Source organism: Anomalospiza imberbis, chromosome Z (genome assembly GCF_031753505.1).
Source record: "Anomalospiza imberbis isolate Cuckoo-Finch-1a 21T00152 chromosome Z, ASM3175350v1, whole genome shotgun sequence".
Lineage (NCBI taxonomy): Eukaryota > Metazoa > Chordata > Aves > Passeriformes > Viduidae > Anomalospiza > Anomalospiza imberbis.
In genome coordinates, this window is record NC_089721.1 from 54,335,751 (window position 1) to 54,357,954 (window position 22,204).

At 44.3% G+C, this 22,204-nt stretch overlaps 2 protein-coding genes across 2 annotated transcripts in view; one reads left to right on the forward strand and one right to left on the reverse strand.

The window, feature by feature from the left end:
• Positions 1-22,204, forward strand: part of ECPAS (Ecm29 proteasome adaptor and scaffold) — a 424,259-nt gene that overhangs the window by 112,637 nt on the left and 289,418 nt on the right. The window lies entirely within an intron of this gene.
• On the reverse strand, positions 2,256-11,410 carry LOC137465242 (thioredoxin). The gene is made up of 5 exons (XM_068177166.1): positions 11,225-11,410; positions 5,440-5,544; positions 4,745-4,804; positions 3,875-3,940; positions 2,256-2,473 (listed from the first exon to the last, which is right to left on the reverse strand). The coding sequence occupies exons 1-5, from the start codon at positions 11,246-11,248 to the stop codon at positions 2,411-2,413; spliced, it is 318 nt and encodes a 105-aa protein (XP_068033267.1). The 5' UTR covers positions 11,249-11,410; the 3' UTR covers positions 2,256-2,410.

Sequence of the window (22,204 nt, forward strand, 5' to 3'; positions counted from 1 at the left end):
CTCCATGAAGTATCATTACTTAATACTCATGGGAGACCAGATGCCCTAGGCTTTAGCAAGGATACTCATACCCATTCCATTTAGAACAAAATGTTTATTTGCTATACCTACGCTTGTTAAAAACTGAAACACCCTGTCCCTGCCTGTTGAAAGATCCAAGTCAGTTCCCATCCTGAGCTAGGGTTCTCTTCTCCCAGTAGGAGCACTTGTGCTCTAGGAACCCAGGCACCTTACATTTAACTTTGCATATAACTTTGCATTTGAGGACCATGTGTTGTTTCCTTTAAAGAGAAAGTTTACCTAACATGGAGATCCTCACTGCATACTCCTCAAAGAGCCAAGCCTTAAGAACATCTTTCAAATTAGGCTATGCAAATTATTTTCATCACAGTATGCCTATATACCAGTTCTTGGGAGGGGAAGATACTGCAACACAGGAAGCTAAACTCACTGCCCTTTTAAGAACAGCTTTGCACCCCTTGTTTCAGCACAAGAGGTATTCCAGCTATTCTGGTCTTCCCAATCAGAACTTGATTTTATAGTCACTGTCACCTGGATTGTCCAAGGCTACTGCAGAGTAGCATTTATTAAAAAACTAAACAAAGCATTAAGTTAAACTCAACACACAAGCAAGCAAAACACCACTGTCTGCACCTTTCCCCTGCAACAACCTGGTCTGGTCTTGCCTTAGCAGAAATACAGTATGTTGCAGCACACTTCAGTATTATTTCTTAAGGATGAAGTAGGATGCTGAGACCTCTTAGTGAACTTCATCTGGAACTTTCAGCAGGAATTTTTTAAACCTTTCTTGCTCACAGTTACTGCCCAAAGGGAATAAGTAGGCCATGCAGAAACTGCTTTGAAAAGCAATGCTTGTTTGCACATAGTGTGTGTTCATAGTGCATTCTTGCTACAGCTTCATTTTATTCTCTCCTCACAAGTCTGTCTATGGTACCACTTGGGGTAGTGGTTTCCCATTTACCTTTGAACAGGGCAAACATGCAGCTGCACTTCTTAGTCAAATAGCCAGAGCTACATGGAAAATATTTTCCATATTATTCACATTGCATAATCACAACTCAGAACTTGTATCCAAGCAGAGCCTTGATTGCTCACTCTCAAGTGAAGGGTGTGGCCATTTCTTGGACTAGAAAAATCTTGTTTCAAATTGGGAGCATATACATTAAGATGTTCAAGGCCCTCAGTCCTCCAGAGCCACAAAGAAATTCATGCATGCCTGTGAAGTGAGTGTAAGGCTGAGTCATGGGTGAGTTTCCTACCAAAAAGACAAGAGGCTCACTCATTCCACATTGTCTGTGTATGCAGCAGGAAGTCTATCTTTTCCAATCAGTGATACTCAGTGAGCAGCACAGCTCACTAAACTGCACTCACTGCTTGCTACAGCCCTGCTCCCTTCTTCACTGAGTTCTTACACAGGACAACATCCAAACCAGCAACGAAGCCATTTTGATACAGTGGAAAAAACTCTGCTCCCCTTGGTTACAGTGCCAAGAGTAGGTGAATGGCAAGTATAAAAAGGCTAGCAAGTCAGCATTCATCTAGACAGCCTGATTCAAGATTGGAGAACCACAGAGTCAGTTTACTGTCCAACAGTGTCAAATGTGTTCTGAGAGTGCAACAGTGCAATCAAATTAAAATTACAAGAGTATATAAATCTAAAATTCTCTTGACCACAAGACATTACAAGTTTTACTTCTTCAGTCATTTATTCCAGACTATTGCCTAGGAACAAAGCAGCCCAACTCAGACTAAACACACTTTTTTTACTAATAGAACCAGAAGGTACACATACAAATGGCAAGGCAAAATGAAAAGGCAAAAAGACAGCAAGTCCAAGCACTACCTTGCACTTCCATGGTAGAATTGGTATTATGCTCTGGAAGGACAAGTCATAGCTTTGAAGTTGAAAATGCAGCTTGAAACATTAAAAAAAAAATTAACTAAAAAGATGTAATGAAAGAAAGAACTATCCCACCCAGTGACTACCCTCTTTTCTCCAACTACTCTTTTGGTATTTGTAAACTAGATTATAGCCTAGTGACGACCATCTGAGTAGGGGGGCAGCAGACTCCTCCTAAAGCAACTGTCATAGATCCCAAGCCAACAATGGATGAGGTTGCCTTTGAGAAGTCTTTGTATACAGACAGTACTCTTTTAACACAGCAAAACCTGACACTCCTCTGACATTATGAAATTCTTAAGATATTTGTTAAACACACAGCAATATCCAAAAGTGAAGAGTTTATACTTTATTTTACTCATATACATGGACCAAGAAGATAGTTTGCACCATTTAATCTAGCTAGCTTGTTTATTTTTTTTAAGTAGAAAAGTTGCAGGCTGTAATTTAGCCAAAGCAGTCATGCTTCAATGTCTCCATGGCTGTAGATTAAACTAGACTTTTAATGGTCTCTTCCAGCTTCTCTTTATTGGCCCCAGAGAACTCCTGCACCTGTAAAGAGATACTGATTTTTAGAACTCATGCATTCAATAGTTGTAGTCACATACACACCTATTCAACTCTGCTAAAAACTAAAATTTTTACCACCCTCAAAACACATAGTATTTTGCAGATGTTCATACATTTATTTCCCACTCTATTCAACTCAAGGAAAAGTTGAGACAGAAGACTAGCAGACTTCACTTCTAGACTACCTGGATCAATCCTTGACTATCTGGATTAATACTGGATCAGTAAGACTCAACAAGAGGCTTGAAGAAACTCTGAAAGTCCCCACATATCAGAAGCAGCTCAAAGTCATCTTGAGTTGCTCAGGACTCTACCAATCAAATTCTGAAAGGACTGTTCCAAATTACCTACCCCTGTGCCTGGCTTCTACTGTGAGAACTGTTCTTGCAACTTACAGGGCAGAAAGAGGTAACATTCATCTGCTGTCTCAAAAACAGCAGCTCTGTCTTCCTGTATCAAAGGGGTGCAAGGCAGAGAGCAGACTACACTACAGGCCATGAAACTGCTTGCTTGATACAAAAAGCTATACACTGAATGTCACGCTGTAATCACAATTCTTCCAATGACATAATGAAGTTGCAGAAGTTCACTCTAACAGAACTGTCAAAGGTTCATACTGACCCCATACTGAACTGAAAGTCACCTTATATGTGACACTCAATTACCCAAGGTGCAATTCCATTGCCTTCAGCCATGAAACTTACACCCAAGTAATGTTTTCCTTTAGGAAAGCCTACCTTCAGCTTGCTTAGCCAATAAAAGCCTAAGACAACACATTCAGCTCAGCAAGTTCAGACAGAGAGCTACTCAAACTACCCTCTGCATCCCATCTCATCCATCTCTTGGCAAAGTAGACACAAGAGGTCTGCTCAGTCCTTAAACAGGGCCAGGACCTTCACTTCAAAGGTTATACAGCCTCTCTGTGAAATAAACTAAACAGCTGTTTGTTGTATATAACCTCAACCAGGTTAGAGACTTCTGTTTGGGCAGGATTCCATAGGCACCTATAGTCATGCCTCTGCTTCAAGACAAGCTGCATCCAGATAACAAACAATGACCAAGTAAAAGGCAGGGTGCTAGGCGGAGAGACCAGCAGTCTTAACACAGACATCCCAACCCACTGTCTCTCATGAAACTGTCTGTAAGATTAACCTGTAACTAACTCAGTTCACTACCTGTGAACAACACAGTTTGCATCACCAGTTAAGTGCTGGTTACATTTGCTGTGGTACTAAGATCAACTTGCTTGCTCTCAGGAACGTCTTAATGCTAGTGGTACCATAGAGACAAAATCAAGAGAAAGAGGACTAAGTAGTCCAACACTCCCAATCTTATTTCAAGTGTTTAGCTTGCCTGCTCCAGTTCCAAAAAGGCAGAGCCTACCTTATTTCCATTCTTGTAGAACTGGAACGTTGGCATGCACTTCACATCACAATGTGAAGCAACATCCTGGAAGAAATAAAAAACCATCTTCAACTGGGCATTCTTAAGGATGTCAAATTTAGAACCCACTCTAGATGACTTCTGTTTAAGTAACAGGGTAAAGCCATTACTGCTCAATATAAAGCAAAAGAATTTCTGCTAGTACATCACTAGCAAAACCAGTGCAATGTTAATATCTCCCTGAAGTAAGCCTTAAAGATCTCTTCTTCAACACTTAATTCATACAATAGTAAAAACCTTAACCGGTACTCTGTGTTTGGAAAAAAACAGACTTCTGCATCAAAACAGATGTCTGTTTGTAAGACTCAAGAGCCCTATGGCAACTCTTGGACTTCCATGTGATATTTTTCAAGTACATTTGACTATGTTGAAACTGCATTACAGCAGACATTTTATTGCACTTAATTCAAGACCTAATTTCATTTTTCATGAAAGAGAAAGTGCCAAGAGCAGTGGAGGGACTAGACAGATCAGTAGGCTGTGAACAATTAGGTTTAATGAAGATTGCATCAAAGCAGCTAAAGATCTTCGACTAATGCTCCCTCCCAAACTAAAGGGTCATTGCTTCCACATTATCCAACACATGCCACAGGACTTTGAGAGTGCCGATAATCAAGGCAGTTTGTTCTGTTCAGGTGTTACCTGCAAAAAAAAGAATTCTTTCCAGCTAAATACCTGTGTTTCAACTTTAGTAAACTCTTGTTTTGTTTCAGATTTTGATTCAAAATGTGTGAAGGCATTTTGAATTCTTGTCTGTCACTTGTGTGGAAGTCCTTAGCTGTTCTTCCTCAGCACCACCCCAGACCTTACCTGGGCATCATCCACATCGATTTCTATGAATATCACATCACTATACTTCTCAGACAAACTCTAAAAAGAAATAAAAAGATCTATGCAGTTACAGTGTTCCAGGAAAGCTTCATGAAAAGATGCATTCATATAAATGGAAAGGCTGATGCTGCTTAAACTGCTAGTGAAACATGCTTTGTTATCTTAAAGCAGCTATTTTCCTACCAGAGCAAAAAGTTTCTGTTCTGCTGCTGACTGTTTCTGGAGGAGTCTGTGAAAACATGTTCTCCCCACATACACTCAAATATCCTAAGACACAGGTGGAAGGCCTTCCCTTGCAGCATTCAGCTGATCACCGAAAGGTGCTACAGCTTCTCATACCTTATCAGGAGATAACACAGCCACCTAAACACAGCTGGAGAAGTTACATTAATGGTGTACAGAAGGTTGCAATGCAACTGGCAAGTCTCTATGTACCTAAAATGCATGTAAGCACCAGGACAAAAGCTAAACCTCATATTAGTTCCCAGCTATATCAATGGTCAGTCTATTTCACTTGGTAGCCTTAAAAATAGATATTTCTGCAACTTCTCACTTTTCTAGAAAATGGTGGCAATCACATAAAGCAAAAGGAACTTTCCTCCACGTTATTGTTAAGCAACACAAACATGTATATACAATTTAATGCAGAAATAAATCCAGAAAAAACTACTTACGTGATAAAAGGGCTTGATCATTTTGCATGGTCCACACCATGTGGCAGAGAAATCAATTACTACAAGCTTGTCACCAGCACATTTCAGTTCTGCCTCAAATTCAACCTACAAAAAAAAAAAATTATGACAAGTCTTAAACACTTAAATGGGTTATTTGTACCATCACATAAGTGCTTCAGTATGAATTGTTTCCATTGGTGCTAGCAGCAGTCAGTGTCTTATGTCTCACCAATTAGAAAACAACCAGAATGCTCAAACTCACTGAATTGTGGAAACAAGCTAGAAATTCTCTAGTTATGATGCTCAACTCTGACAGCTCAGTTTATCCCCAGAATATGATCCTTGAAGTTTTTTATAATCCATATTCTCATTTCTGTCTTGGCAGTAAGACTTTCATCTTTGTCTGGGACAGACTTTCCTCTGCAGGACTGGGAAAGGACAGACACAAACCTTTGTACAGTCATCCACTCTGGTGACTTTTCCAATCAATAGCTAACATTAAAATGATATTTTTTTACTCTAAAGCATGTTTTCAAAAGCAGCCTCACAGGATAGTTATTTTGCCAAGTGAACCCACATTTGACATAATTAGCCAAAGCAATGCTACACATACAGACTACACAAGTAAACAACCAATACTTTTTCTGAGTCTTCAAGTCTGTGTTGCACTTAGTCACAAGAATAATCTCTGGACAATATTTCTTGAAACTAAACATCTTACATGCCATTACTCATTTTTGCTGGTCAAAAAGTGAAAGTTTTAACAGAACTGAAAGATATTAAAAGCAACAAATACTTGCATGCTAGCAAAAGGCAAACAAATATCTCAGGCAGAAGCAGAAAGTGCTGATCACCTACTTTCTGATACTGTTGTCAAAGAAAGAACAAGCCACTTCAGTAATTTTCAACTTTGTTGTCTTGGCAATCAAGCTTCAGGAGAACTGTTAGTATAAACTTCAAAAGATAGCTGCTTTAGTCCCCCCACAACTTAATGGTGCAAAGGACTGGAGTCCTGTCAGCAACAGCTGACTGAAAGCAGTATGGTTATTGCCAGATGTACACAGGGGCTGGTTTTGCAGTGCAGGGGTTAACTAATTCATACCTGCTTCTGCAATCAGCCACAATAAGTTGTGACTCAACTCTAGTAAGCTAAAGAATGTCACGCAGTTGAGGAGCCAAAGTCAAACTGGACATGAATATATTTAACAAGCAGAGATCCTGCATAAGCATTCTTATGTATGCATAAGCCTATGTGAAAGTCTTCACAGCTTCCTGTAACTTCAAGTACACTCAGCATTTCATTTCCCTGTTAACAGACTTTTTCCCTCCCCATGTAGCTGTCTTCAGAGGCACAGTACCCATGTTAGTTTTTCTATCTTTGCATCTTGGACAATCACAGTCTACTCTGTTACAAGACCAGTAGTAACACTCCACACCACCTACTCTCATTCTGAAAGAGATAGGAACAGTTAAGTTTTCCTGTCTCCCTATGTTCCCCATCTCCTATACTGACATAGTATGCATTCCTGTGCCCATTCCCACCAACATTTAATATCCCTGTACACAGCAATCCACACTTCCTGCTCCCTCCCAGTACTTATGATATCCTAAGCTCCTCAGTCAAGCCTCACTACTTTCGGCCTTGAAATCCTGCTACTGATTTTTGGTATAGCTTCTCAGACCTCTGCACTGTAACATCACTACTGTATTGAATCCACTTCCCACAGCTGCCAGTTAGACCATCCTCTTCTAACCCCTAAGTCTCCTGTCCAGCTGCATAAAATTACTGTATTCTGTAAAAGGAATGCCAGCCTTAGAATGTGTTCATCATATGGCCACATACCTGAGGTTTGCTATTGCACAGAACAAAGGGAAAGTGGGACAGCATCATAATTACAGCTGGTCACGTATACCATTCACCACTGGTGACCTGGTCCTGACTACAAATCAGGTGCTACCCTGCAAATCATCTCAGTATACTATGAGCCAAAATTGCTGCAGGACAGTGAAAAGAGATGCTGGGTCCAAAGGTGTTACCCCTTCAAGTTAAAAAACATCAAACTAGTGAAAAATTCTGAAAATTTTTCTAGTGAGCTTAATTTCCTTGGAGGAAGGAAGACAGTAGCAGGTGCAAAACAAAAAACAAGCTGCTTGACCTGTCCAACTGACTTCTCTAGTTGTCTTTCATGTTAACTGTAAAGTGACAAGATTTTTTATGAAAAACTAAATAATCTGTTACCAGTAGGGGAACCTCCCATCACAAGACTATTTGTCATGCTTTGAAAGGATCTTACAGCTTTGATAAACAGCATTTTCTCCAGGTAGAAGCTCTCTGGGGGATACCTCAGCTAGCATGCTGGTCAATATTGGTTTGTCCCTTGTGGTGGTGGTTTTGTTGTTGTTTGTTTTTTTTTTTTCTTAAATATTTAACTACAACCTCCCTGAGCACACACAAGACCTCATTTTACTTGTATTGTTGTCCAGCAGAAAAGGGCATGCTACCTTCAACAAACACATTGGTAGTGGGCATCTGTTCCCTAGGGCCAAATAAGAAGCTCTAATAATGAAAGCCTCTAGTGCCACAGAGGCTCCCAGCCTAGGCAGTGCTTCTAAAAGGAGGCTGCTGGCCTCCTTCAGACGGTGCTGAAAGGAGTCTGCTGCTCTCAGCAACAGATAATACAGGTCCACACTATCTGGCATATTTGATTAAAGCTTGGTTGTAAACATTATTTTCAACACATATCAAGTCACCCTTGAACTTGCCCAGTCATCGGCTGAGTGCCAATGGTTACTATGTAATTTAGTGAGGTTTTTTTAAATACAGAAGCTAGCATAAACAAAGCAAAGTTTAACTGCCCAAACTCCCTAGCATACACCACTTCTAAAATTATCACTTATAGCAAAAGCTGCAATTTTTCAGCATTTTCTTTAACTTAAATAACAAGAGAGGCAGCTAGAATGAAGAGGAAAGCTTTGGCAGCTTTTTAAGTTTATACACCCCATTAGCTTTGGCTATAAAAGGCAGTATGTCCCATAGTCAAACCCTCTTAAAAGTTACACTAGTCACTCATCTCAAGGCCACTAAAAAACGACCAATACAGCTCCTTCTGTGATACAGCAGGTACTACACGATCAGTCAAGCACCCTGAAAGTAGACAGTCTTCAGAAGCTACTCTGTTTCTGAAGAGATGTGCAGGGAAAAGGACCTCATCTACCTAGCTCTCACTCACAGAAGCTCTTGCAGATAGTACAAGAATGGGTTTTCCCCTTTGTATCAGAGAAGAATACAAACCTGCTTTACTGAAAACCAGAATTAGTCCAGAAATCCCAGCTGCACTGCGCTTCTTGAATACTCTGGGTGTCACTGATGTTAAAATGCTGTTGTCAGCACAAATGCTGAATTCACACTCTCCATGAATGCATAACCAAAGTTCACTTTAACTACAGCAGACTATTAAACAACGCTCATAGCTACGAGGATAGTGAAAGCCTACCTAACTTAGAGCAGGCTCTTCCTCCAGAGCCAGGTTTGACTTGTCATGTTTAATCTGTTCCTGTGTGTAACAAAAACCTCAACCCTTACACCAAAAGTTTGCCCCTTCTGTGGCACCATAAACAGAGAAGGGGGAAGAGATACAAAGCAGAACAAAAATTCCAGGTTGCATTCACACATCATTCTCTCTTCAGCACCTGAATGGTAAGGTATTTCATTCCTCTTAAGGATGTTCAGGCATTCACCGGTTTTTGAGCTGTGGTCACAAGTGTTAGTTTGTATATTTATGTATCAGATCCCAACACTTTTGCGGTCCAGTGGGAGAGGTCTGACATGCCTTTCATTTATAAAATGAACTGACTGTAGAAGAGCACAGCCTAGAAAACAAACTTGGATGTGTGAGAGACTGGAAAGACTGAGGTCTCAAAACATTTTGAGGTGCAAACGCCTGGGGGAAGGGGCAAGTCAGGCCCTGCTCTGGTGAGGCAGTGCACACCTCCCAGCCCTAGAGCCTGTATCCCAGACACGGTGTCCACCAATCATGGCTACACTACAGGCAAGGGGTATTTAAGGCCAAACATGCTGCAAGCATATGTCTAGATCCTCTTGGAATTTCTATCAGCTGAACACTGCTAGGACCCAGCAGTTAGTAACTGTATGTGCCCTTTTAAATGTCTTTTCTATCTTTCTCTTCTTCTAAGTCTCTCCTCTCAGAATTTTTGAGTGACTTGAAATCGAACAGGTTTAGAGTTTGCTAAGCTGAATGGGCTAAGTTAATGCTTTGAGAAGTGTTTTATGTTGACTGAATGTTACACAAAACCTTTTGCCAAAGTTGTCTGATTTTCTAAAGTTGCCAGTAAAGTAATTTTTATTGTTTTGACCTCTTGAGAATATCTTGACAGTATTTCTTCCGTGTCTAACTCAGAAACTGAGCCCTGTTAAAGACCTGTTAACTGTAAGCCCTGTTAAAGACCTTGCTGAGCAACTTCTTGGGGCCTTACAGGATGCCCACACATCATCACTTGCAGATGCCTGAAAATGAGATCAAACTGACACTTGCATCAGATTTCAAGTTCAAAAAGGTGAGACTAGACCAACAGGATTTTTCCTGAAATGAAGAGCTTGCTAAGTTTGCATGGAGAATAATTTTTGAGACTTGGGTTCCTAAGTTAGAGGTAACAAATACTCTATTGTTGTCTATCAACCACATCAGCTGCTGTGCACAAGACCGCATACTATTTCATCACCAGCAGGGTATTCTCCATGTGTCTAGGCTTTATTACTATTTTGTATCTCAGAGCCACAGATGGGTTTGTATTCACAGAACCATCCAAACAGTAATGTGCTGCATTAGGGCTGTGAATATGTCAGACAGCACCGTAACAAGGGAAATACTTCTTATGCCAGCAACTCCTGCTGTTTAAAAATGGGGAATGGGCTCTAGCAGTTCAATCAAGTCAAGAACGGATGATCTCTTGCATGATGTCTTGCCCAGAAATGCAACAGATCTCAGGCCAAACTCTAAGAAAGCCACCTAGTCCCCTACACACTAGCAGTACATAAGGCAAATCAGGACTGCCAAATTAAGATACTGCATCACAAGATCAATTAGATTGGAAAAGACCCCCGAGATCATCGAGTCCAAGCTGTGACCCAACACCACACTGTCAACCACACCATGGCACTCAGTGCCACGTCCAGTTCTTCTTTAAACATCTGCGAGGACGGTGACTCAACCACCTCCCTGCGAAGTCCATTCCAACGCCAAATCACCCGGTCTTTTAAGAAATTCCTACTAATGTCCAACCTAAATCGCCCATGATGAAGCTTAAGACTGTGTCCTCTCCTCCTGTCGCTGTAGTACCCTGCTATCCGCTTGAGAAACGAAACCTCTTCCTTAAGACTTTAAAGTGCGATGAGCAAAAACCCGTCATAACGTGAAATTGCATCACGTCCCTGCTCATTCCGACTCCCCGAAGCCTCAGGTCGCGCAGTTATTTGTTCCCAGCCTCTGGTCTGGCTGAGCCCTCCGCGCGGCTTCCCCCGTTCCCGCCGCATGGGCGAAGCAGGCTCCGCCTGCCCGGGCAGTACACGGGCTCTCACCCGCCATCTCCCGCAGGCCAAGGCCTCTCGAGAGCCCAGGGCAGTCCGAGCACTGTCCCGACCCTGCCAAGCTGCCCTTGGCAGCGCTCCTTCCCCGCTCGTCCGCCCGCCCGCCGGGGAGCGATGCTCGTCCCGCCGTCCGCTCCTCTCACGGCGAAAGGACATGGCCGCCTCGCCCATGGGACTCACCAGGCTGCCCACGATCTTTACCATGGCGGCGACGGCTGGGAAAGGAGGGTCGGTACTGGAAAGGAAAGGAACCAAAGGCTTCGTTCCCGGACTCGGCTCGGTTTCCTCCCTCGCCTCCCGCCGTCCCAGCACGTCACCCGCGCCGCCCCGGCCGCCCTTTTATGGCCAGCGCCGCGCCGCGCCGCGCATGCGCAGGACCCGACCCGCCTCCTGCCGCACCCCGCGCACCCCCGCCCACGGCGCCGCTGGGACCCAGGGTCGCCGGGGGCCCTGTGAGGGGAGGCGGCGAGGGGCGTGGGCCCAGCCCAGCCCTCCCCGCAGCCTCGGGCGGGGGTAGAGAGTGCGTCCCTGCCGGCTGCCAGGGGAGCCGGCAGCAGCAGCGGAAGAAAGGAGGGCTCAGGAAGGTTGTAAAAGTGCTGTGTAACGATGAGCAGGAAGTGCTCGGCCTCACCCCCACCGCGTGTCCCCGAGGAGCGGCTCTGTGTGACGCGGCGTTTTGCTCGCCTTACGAGAAAGGGAGCTGGTGTTGCCCGTAATGCGGGCAGAGTGGGGCTGCTGTAAAGCTGGAGGGCGGGAGTAAATCACGGGAATCTTTTTTCTTTTTCCTTTTTTTCCCTTGTTGTTTTCCTTCCCACCACCAAAAGCACGGAGTGGCGCCGTTTCTCTGTGCGATGTGGGCCCTTCTCCAGCGCAGAAGGCTCAGCGACGCGAGCCGTGCTTGCCCGGGGTTAAACACTGGCCGTCTCCCTTAGCTCCCCTCGTAGAGGGACTCAGCCAGGACCAGAAAGACTCCTCGAGGGAACAGCTTAGCGTTCCCATCCGAGGGGATTCTGTGGTGGAACCTTACGTTCCCATCCATCTTGTTTTTTTCTCTGTGTTTTGGAGAGATCCTTTGTTTCACCACATGCTGCACCACTGCCCACCCCACAGTGCAAAACAGATCTGCCACAGCCGTACTCTCCTTCTGTTGGGCTGGTAGTGTTTAATTTTGGGCTCTGGACGTTGCTGACTCCAGCTCCCACTGCACGGGACACAGGAAAGGTTAGGCGTTGGGATATTGGTGCCAGATGTGTCACGAATGGGCTGTTTCCGCAGGTTTTAGCAGCTGGGTTACTACCCTGTGAAAAGATTGCTCTGGGATGCAGCTGAACAGAAGATGGGAAGACTTAGTGCAGGTCCTGGATTAAAAAAAAAAAATACACACTTCTTCCTTAAAATAAAAAGAAAACAAAAGACAGTTTGCCTTGGATACAGGTACCAACCCATCCCAACAGGATGTGCCCTCATATGTTGCTTTACTTGTGGTGGAAACTGAGTAAGTAATTTTTTATTTTGGAAGTTTATTAAGTGTATGGCATACTAGTGCAGCAGAACTAGTAAGCTCTTTTCTGTCCCTGTGGTTGCATCCCCTGCCTATGTCTTTCCAGACCTGATAGGTTGTGTCTGCCTAAAGCACTTTGACTGCTACTCTCTCTGTGTCTTCCCCCACCTGTTAGATGCCATAAGCATCCCATTTTTTTTCTTCGGTAGCATCACTAGAGGAGCCAGGATGCCAGTGGGTGAGAAGCAGCACCATGAAGGCTTGGTAGTTTCTGTTGGCTTTCATACTTTCATCCAGCTTCTTCCAGCTGGTCCCTGCTGCCCTTGTTTCCGTGTGCCCTGTGGCTGACAGACACAGCTGGTACATGTGTGCTGTGCTGCTTTGGGGAGTTGCAGCTGCTGCTGATGGCTCAGGAGGAAGCAGGAATTCCTCATCAGCCAAGGCACCTTGCTCTACAACCTGCTGCCTGGCAGGATAAAATAAGAAGCCCAGACTATCAAAGTCCAACTCCTGAATGCCCCACCTCAGCGGAGCATCATGTGGCTCTTGCAGAAGCCAGTGAAAGCAAAGGCAGGGAACAACCCACCCAAATAATAAATTCTTAGAAACCAGCAGCTTTCTAAAGGCAGGTGTGGGTGGGTAAATTCTCTAAACTAGAAGGAGAAGTGTGTCCCTTCTCAGGTGTCATATGTGGCCACTTGTCTCCTGCTGTGCTCACAGTCACTCGACTTAACAGGCTTAGGCATATAGCAGTTTGAAGTCCAAAATGTTGCTGTAGGATTGTTGTATGGTGCCTAAAATAACTGGACATATAATTTATGTCATCTGTGCTTGATTCTTAGACTGTAGTAATTACTATCATGACAGCACATAATAAAAATGATACAGAGGAATGTGTGTCCTCTAAATGGGGAAAAAAATCTACACCCCAAGAAAACGCGCCCTGTTTTCTTCTTCTTCTTCTTCTTTTTTTTTTTTTTTTTTAAATCTGTGGGATGTCTCATTGTTTAGCTCAACAATGCTGTAGCTGTCCCATGTACACAGTCACTCACCATAGGGGCCTCAGCTTCTCATGTGCCCTCACTCCCACCCACCTTCCTCACAACCACAAATGCAACATACTTCTCTCCCCCAGGCTGCTGGAGAGTGGATGTTAAAAATATGCAAGTTGACTGTGGAGAAGTTGAAAATCACATGAATTGCATGCTTCAGCACACTGCTGTATGATGTATCATACCCAGGAGTCACTGGATAGCATGGTGGCTAATAGATGGCTCTTTGCAAATATGGGCTGGCAGAGAACTGGGAAGCACTTAAAGACATTCAGGAAGGTGTGTTTTCTTGCTTCTGGAAGTCAGAAAATGTTGTCTGAGGAGGGACAGAGTGGAAAGGCAATTTAGCCTTCAAAAATGAGTCCCTAGATAGTTTCTCTTGCAGAAAGTCTGGAGACATAGACAAATGCCTGAGCCACCCATATATAAGTGAATATATATTTGCCACACTCCTTGGATGTGTGGAAAACGTGGGAGAGGAAGTCAGAAGGTCTAAATATAGGTGCCCTCAAGAGAATTAATCAGTACCACTTAGGTGTAGGCCAGTAAAAAAGACTGTAATTTTGGAGAGCTCATGCTATGCCACAATCATCACAAACATCCAGGTGGGAATTCAATTTGTCTTGTTTTAGTCACCTTTAAAGCTCCCGTGAGGGAAGGCATCCTTTATTTTTTGGGCTTTGTTTGTGTTGTTTTCTGTCACCTGTTAGGTAAGGGCAACATGGGCCAGCAGTAGGAAAGAGCTTTACCCACAGCTGGAGGTGAACTCAGGGTGTGCTCAGGGTCAGACCTGCAGCAGTGTTTTGGGAGGCTGAGCAAACTACAGTTTCAGTTCTTTCTGAGCTGCTGGGAGAGGTGGGAAGCAGGGTTGAAAAGGTGAGCAGCAGTAATCCCTGACAGGATGACCAGTGAGGCAGGTTGTAAATCATAATGTCCATCTGGATGAATGAGCCAGAGCTGTGACACGTGGTCCTGGTGTGATGCCCCCCCAGCTCCACATGGTTTTCCAGATCTGTTTACCTTGTCTGTAGTTTAAAGGCTTTGGAGCCATGAATCTCCTTTCCAGGGCTTGCTTTGTCTTTTCTTCTTAGTATGTCAGTGCATGTTGGTGGATCGAGGAATGCCATGGAGTGGTGAGACCCAAGGTAGGCTGGAGGTCTGCAACTGCACATCCTGAGTGTGGTGTTGCAAAGCGTTAACCAACAAAAAACCTGCTCTTGGCAGGTTTTGGACTCCGGCACACAGTAGTCATTCATGTTCCATTTCCTCACAGACATGCAATGGAGAGTGAGGAAATATGAAAATAAGAGGGAAAAAGAAGAGGAAGAACAAAGGAAATGGAAAAGGAAAAAAGAGCAGGAAATTAGATCCAGCAGCTTGTGCCAACTTTTTGCAAATTAACCTCTCCAAGCTCCCATGAGCATATCTAAGACAAACTTCTGTCTCCTAAAACCATTCTTAAGTCTCCTGACCTCTCAAATGTGTCATTCAGTAAAAGGCATAGCTACGAGGATTATAATACAACAGCCATGGCACAGGTGGTCAGTCATGTCCAACATTACAAAATGGTGCATCCAGTTGCTGAAATGAGGAAGCTGCTAGAGGCAACAACTCCAGCCATAGCAGCATCAGATTTTACCACAGGGAAGCCAGGTTATTTGCCAGTGTCTTACAATGTAAATTGAGAGCGTAACACCTGGCCCTGACACTGCAACAGGGCAGCAACCTTTAATTGTACTTTCCCTTTCCTTCCAGCCTGCTCATCTGGAAGATTTTGCTTTTGTAACTGATGTATTAAAGGTGCAATAAATGTTTAATAATTGGATAGGCGTGCTTGGTGTTGTGCCAGCATAAGTCACAGAGGAAACATGCTTCTTTCTCTCTTGCAGACTGATGTACTGCAAATGTAATTGCCCAAAGTCTTTTGAACGCTTGGTGTAGCATGTCTGATTAAAAATGAGAGGAGAAGTTGAGTAAAATATGGAAAAAAAACAAAAAAGGGGAATAAAGATCTTGACCACAGTACATCTCCCTTTACCATTGGGGGGATGTTGGTTAACAAAGCCCTTCTAGGAATCAAGAAAACATCCATGTTACTTCCCTTACATCCATTACATCCATGTTCCCTTCCCTCATTTTTGCTTCATTTTTAGTAAGTTCTTTGGAGAAAAGAATTTCAAAACACTCCAGAGCTGATGAAGACTTTTGGGACTTGTTTTAGAAGGAACCTGTTTTCTTTTTTAAAGAAAGCTTCTGTGAGCTCACCTGGGTTTATGCCATGTTCTGGGTCTCCACAAAGGAAGGTATCCTGAGAGGACATCTGCGAACATGGGAATGTTTATATGCACTCTCTGGTATCGAGGCACTTCAGGCCTCATGTCAAGACAAACACATGTTGTGTATTTGCCTTAAGTGTCTCCAACTCAGTCATCTCTTCCATGCTCCCACCCTCTGTTCTTTCTTGGGTAGCAGAGCAGTCTAGAGCAAGCAGACCTGCATTTTTTTCTCTAATACATGTTGTGTCTTTTTTTTTTTTCCTCTAGAGAACCACATCTATTTAGGGGATCCTTCATTTTCCTAGGGAATGACGCTGAATCTGTCTGTCCAAATGTCCCCTGCTACTACACAGGAGTGAGACTCTTTGGGGTGCAGGAGGGTATTACAAGGCTTTTGACCTTGAGGACAGCAGTGGACAAAGAGGAAAAGAGAATTTCAAGGCTGTGCCAAAGCATGAAGCTGAAATTTATCACTTTATGGTTGCTGTGCTTGTGCTGGGCATCTGCAGAATGGGAGACCAGGAGACTCCTGGAGAGGAGATGAGATATTTTTGCTTTTTTGGGACATGTGCATTTTCATAACATTTTGTCTGGGGGGCAGCATCTGCTGATCTGGCCTGACAACAGACAAACACTGGTTCAGGACATGTGGAGATGTCTTTGAGGAAGCAGGCCATGCAGAATAAATGTATATGTGGTGTCTACATAGAAGACAAAATAGTTGGTGTATGTTTTGCTTCCAGGTGTGGCTGGTTGACCTTGGCTAGCTGGCAAAGCCACTCTATCTCTCCCCATTCTGAACTGCAGAAGGGAGAGAAAATATAACAAAAGTCTTGTGGGTTGAGTTGAGGACAGACTGCTGTTACTGTCACAGGCAAAATAGCCTCAGCTTTGGGAAATTAATGTATTGCTAGTTAAAATCACAAATAGGATAATTAGAAATAGGAGCACATCTTTCCCAACCCCTTCCTTATTTCTGGTACAACTTCACTGCTCATTTTCTTTACCTCCTAGCCCCGAGTGAAACAGGAGGATGGGAGCTGCAGCCAGTTCCTCACAAGTTCTCTCTGCCACTCCTTCCTCTGCAGGGCAGCACACACACTCCCCCCCTACTCTGCTGTGGGGTGCCTCCCATGGGAGACTGTCCTCCATGAGTTTCTTCAATGTGGGTTCTTCCCATGGGCAGAAGCTCTTCCTGAACTGCTCCTCTGTTGGTCCCTTTTTAGGGGTGCCATTCATTGCACCCAGACTGCTCCAGCCAGGGTCCCCTGCGGGGGTCAGAAGTCCTGCCAAGAAACCTGTGCCAGCACAGGCTCCTCTCTCCATGGCTCCACAGGTTCTACCAGAAGCCTGTTTCAGAATGAGCTTCCCATGGGATCTCAGCCTCCCCTGGGCATCCCATTGCTCTGGGCATTAAGTCCTCCACAGACTGCAGGTCCTGTAGGTTCTGCTCTACCATGAACTCCTATGGGCTGCGGTGGCAGAGACTGCCATATTGTGGTCTTCACCAGAGATTTCAGAGGAAGGTCTTCTCTGGTGCTTGGAGCACCTCTTCCCCCTTCTCCTTCACTGACTTTTGTATTTTCTTAGATTTCTTACCCCAGACATGCTAGCATCTTTGCTGACAGGCTTACATCTGGCCAGCGGTAGGTTCGTTGTGGAGCCAACTTGAATATGGTGGCAGCTTCTAGCAGCTTCTCACAGAAGCCACCCCTGCAGGCCCCCTATTACCAAAACTTTCACACATAATTCCTATTCACCAGGGATTTGGTCCTCTTCTTTTCATTTAGAATTTATCTGAAATACAATTAGTTCCTGGAAATTACTAAACTATATATTTCATCAGAGATAAGTCTGTTCATTGTTGTGTGGGTAGGACCCTTTTCATCAGAGAGTTTCCAGGAAATCTACAGGGCTCAGCCAGTTTCCACTAGCACAATTTGCCAGGTGCTCTTGGTTTTCTTCATCTTAAAATGCAAGTTTGTGAATGAAATACACTGAGTTGGTGTGTTACCAGTGAACTAACACTCACATTTATGATAAAAGTATTGACATCACACACGGGTGCTTTGTTATGTAATGTAAAGAAGTTGCAAGCTGTAATTATCTTCCGCTACCTTCTCAGATCATGTTCACAGACCAAACAAAGTACCTATGCACCTGAGGTAGGCTCCAGTGATCCTGAAGTGTTTGTTCTGACTGCCACCATTCAGGTGTCCTTGCACCAAGTCTGGCTCTGATCTCCTAATCAAATGTATAGGAGTCCAGTGCCTTTTGGCAGCTGGCTGTGGCAGACCATGCTGTGCTGCCTGCAAGAAGCAGTGTGTGAGAAGGGGTGTTGAAATAAGGTTCAGTTCTTCATTTTTCTTTGCATCAAATTCAAATTACTATCCAATGCCAATGACAAACTTTGGTTTTGACTGTCTGCTGCCCAAAGCTGTTCTGCTTTATTTCTCTTTCTCTTTCAGTGTCACCCTCTTCCCTGTCTTGTTTTTTTCTTAATTCCTGACCTCTCCTAGTTTTTTTTTTTTTTTTCTTCTCACCATGCTCTGCATCTTTTCTTCTGGAAGTAAGAATACATTTTTGTATAGTTCTGAATCTGCCTCACAAACCTCCATATTCCTGCACTACTTGCAGGCTGAGGGACCCAGATGCATGAGCCACACAGAGTTTGACCTTCAGCAGTGATGCATTTGTCAGGTCTGATTTAAAAACACATGATGTGGTTTGTACACCGAGAGTTGTTCATGGCCCTATTGGGAAGGTGTGGGTCTCCCTCTTTCCTGTGTTGCACACTCCCTGGACCACTGCAGAGACAAATTCGGCACTAGTGTCCCTACACTTAGTGCCTCTATGGTCCTCTCTGCTCCAAGAACTAGAATGGATTCGGGGCTTTGGGTCTACTTCACTGGCTTCAGAAGAGCAAGTGTGTTACCTCTCTCAGGACTCCATGCAGCTCTTACTTTCATGCTCTGCTTGCAACCCTGAAATGAGTGATCTGATATGTAGAGACATAGCAGTGCAGTAAAGAAGCTGTCAGCAGTGTGAAGGAAAAACAATGGAAAGAGAAAGGCAAACTAGCTTTGGACCTGCATCCCAAGGTGTCTCAATGCCTCAGTGTCATCTCATCTGTGGGACAGCATCACATCCCTCCCACAAGGTGTACCTCAGAACACTAGAACACCGCCTCAGCATTGTTTCCTGTCCTTGCACCCATGGCTGTCCGTAGGTTGGGGGGTTGACTGATCTCTTAAAATGCAGCTGTATGGTTGCCTCTTGTGGTGGGTCGGCCCTGGTTGGGACACCAGGTGCTCCTCAAAGCTGTTTTGTCATTCTGCTTTTCAGCCGGACAGAGGAGAGAATTCTTGTGGGTTGAGATAAGTATGGGAAGAGATCACTCACTGATTACCATCACAGGCAAAATAGACTCGACTTGGAGGAGAAATCAATTGGATTTATAACCAATCAAATCAGAGTAGGGTAATAAAAAATAAAATGAAATGCTAAAGAATCACCTTCCACTCCATGTCTCCCTTTTTCCTGGCCAATTTCTCTACCTCATCCCCCAGAATGCAGGAAGTTGGAGAAGACTGCAGTCAGTTTATCACACATTGTCTCTTCTGCTCCTTTCTCTGCAAGGGGAGGACTCCTCACAGTCTTCCCCTTCTCTACCCTGGATTTCTTCAGGGGCTGCAGGTGGATCTCTGCTTTGCTGTGGACTTTTTGTGGGCTACAGGAGAACAGCCTCACTCTGGTCTTCACCCCAGGTCCCTGGAATGTCACTTCCTTATCCTTCTTCACTGATCTTAGTGTCTGCAAATTGCTTCTCTCACATATTCTCACTCCTCCCCCTGGCTCTCCATTCCTACACAGTAGCTACTTCCCCTTCTATTACTCCAGAGGAGCTTCCTCCACTGCTGATGGGCTTGGCCTTGACCAGAGGTGGCTCCATTGGACATGGGGGAGGCTTCTAGAAGCTTGTTGTAGAAGCCACCCCTGTAGACTGCCCCCCGCCTCTACTATGAAAAACTTGCCTTGCAAATGCAATGAATCCATAAACCATCACTGTCTCATTTTCTTACCCAAAACCAGCAAAGTGCTTCATCTCTTATTGCTGGCTCACGGGATAGTTGTGTGTAGGTATGGAGTCAAGTTTAAAAACATGTAATCTGTGATTTCCTAGATGCTTGTTTAACAGAACCATGATGTTCACTGGAGAGAAAGTGCACATACAATTGCATTTCTGTGCCCAAACAAATAATGCTGAAGAACCCATGTTTACACTGCAGAAATTGTCCAGCTGACATTTTTCAAAGTAATTATATTTTTGGATGTGCAAATATGCAGGGATGAATAGGAAGATGGTCACCACATCCCAGAAAAAAACTTAGGATCCTTGAAGACATCTGTAATAAAGCATTTGAAAAACAGGGCTGAAATGCCCTGGAGCAGACAGGAAGAAACAAAATTAGGTGGCTATCTCATGAGACATGCGCTCTTGCCCCTTCCGCAAGCTTGGAGGTGTCTGTGATTCATGCAATGACATACAGGCTTGAGGAACCACACAGCCAGAGCCCCAGGACAGAGGAGCCTTCTAGTCTTAGACTTATCCATCAGACACCCTCAATCCACAGCTACATCCAGGCAGAAGCAATGCTGTAAATGTCACGTCCATGCTGGTGGCAGGTGTCACTTGTTTAATAAGGATTTCACAGCTGTTTGGCCAACATATATGTGTGGTTTGTGGGTCTCTCCATATGAGCAGGGTGACCACTGACAGATGGTACCCAAATGTGTACCTCATGTGACTGGCTACAAGTCACATGAGTGCCAGTGATGCATTTCAGGCATCTATCAGCACCAGTTTTGTCTGTTGGAGCAGAGGACTACAAGGCAACCTTTGCCTAGTCGCCAACAGGGCATGAGGAGGAGACCTGGCCTTCCTTTTCTTTGTGCTACAGAGGAGCAATGGGTCCCTTTCCACCCCCTCTACAGCCAGGCTGACCCTCAGCCTCCAACCAGAAGAGGTTTTCAAGTTACTTGGCCATGCCACACACGGATCATGGCCCTCCCAGTGAAGCTGTGGTCATATGCCTAGTGAAGACACAGGGGAATGAGTGGATCTTCCTTTCATTTTCATGCTCTGCTGGAAAGGTGATTGCTGCTGCAGTGCTCCAGAGCTGTCATACCAACTCCCTGAACTGCTGTAGGGCAAATGATATGACAGTGATTAATGGTGCAGGGAGGCATAGCTGCTGCTCTTCCTTCCTGTGCTGGACATTTAACTCCCCCTCAGCACACTGTCATATCCTGCAGGATCCTGGAGACAGCCCACCTCCAGAACCCTCCAAATGAAAAAAACCAAAACAGTATTGAGCTGAGAGGGGAACCTGAACATTTCTATGCATCATGTGATTCCCAAAGATAGTTAATGTTTACCACCTTTCTGGTTAATTAACAGGAACCAAATAATTCTGCTTTATTGCCATGCAATTTCCTCTCATGGCAACTCCAGAATGACTTATGAGACATTTCTGAGAAGTGTGATACTCATTAAAAGCCTTGGGGCACCCCAGCCTCATGAGAGATGTTTTTGCGTGAGTGCACTACTACACTGGAGACAAATGGGCTGGACACCAGTACCTGGGTGCAGGTGCCCTGCTGCAACCACAGACATAAATTTCTTCCCTGACTACCCCATGTTTGGGGTCTATGCATGGTGTTGGAGTGATGGAGGTTTCTGCAGGGTGGGTACTTGGACAGTCCACATGGGCTGGTGGGCTTCTTCTTGGTCATCTGCTTTCTGATAAACCCTGGCTTTTCCCACCAGTGTTGCAGCACTGCACCAGGCAAGCACCAATGAACAGGGATAGATGAGGCATCCTCTCCTCCAGATAGAGTCCCCTCTGAATGTGGTCTGGGGGAAATTCGTGTCTCAATCAGAAATTTTTTGAAATGTAGAGATTTTCTTCAGATTTTACCCAAATTTGAGGTGTAAACTTGAACCTTGATATGTTGCTCAGCAGGACCCTTGCCTTGAGACTGTGTTGCACAATGATGTCTGTGCCAGACAAGCACTTTCATTCCTAAGTTTACTCTTTAGCATCATATTTATGTATTTTCCTTGTAGAGCAATTACAGCTTTAGCTTTTCTTCCCAGCAGCTACAAAACACGGAAACTTAGCAATACAAAAACCAATTAAAATGGAGAAATATGTTGTTTTTTGTTAAGAACTAAAAGAAAAGAGCCTGCAAGCAGGAAATAGGGTATACAATGTAAAGAAAAGAAAGTAAATTTTGTGTGTGTGTGTGTGTGTGTGTGTGTGTGTGT

Excerpts from the sequence above, each read along its gene's own strand:
- LOC137465242 (XM_068177166.1), bottom strand. The coding sequence starts at position 11,248 with ATGGTAAAGATCGTGGGCAGCCTG. Across the intron at positions 5,545-11,224 it reads TAAAGATCGTGGGCAGCCTG|GTTGAATTTGAGGCAGAACT; the intron begins GTGAGTCCCATG and ends TTTTTTTTGTAG. Across the intron at positions 3,941-4,744 it reads TCGATGTGGATGATGCCCAG|GATGTTGCTTCACATTGTGA; the intron begins GTAAGGTCTGGG and ends TATTTCTTCCAG.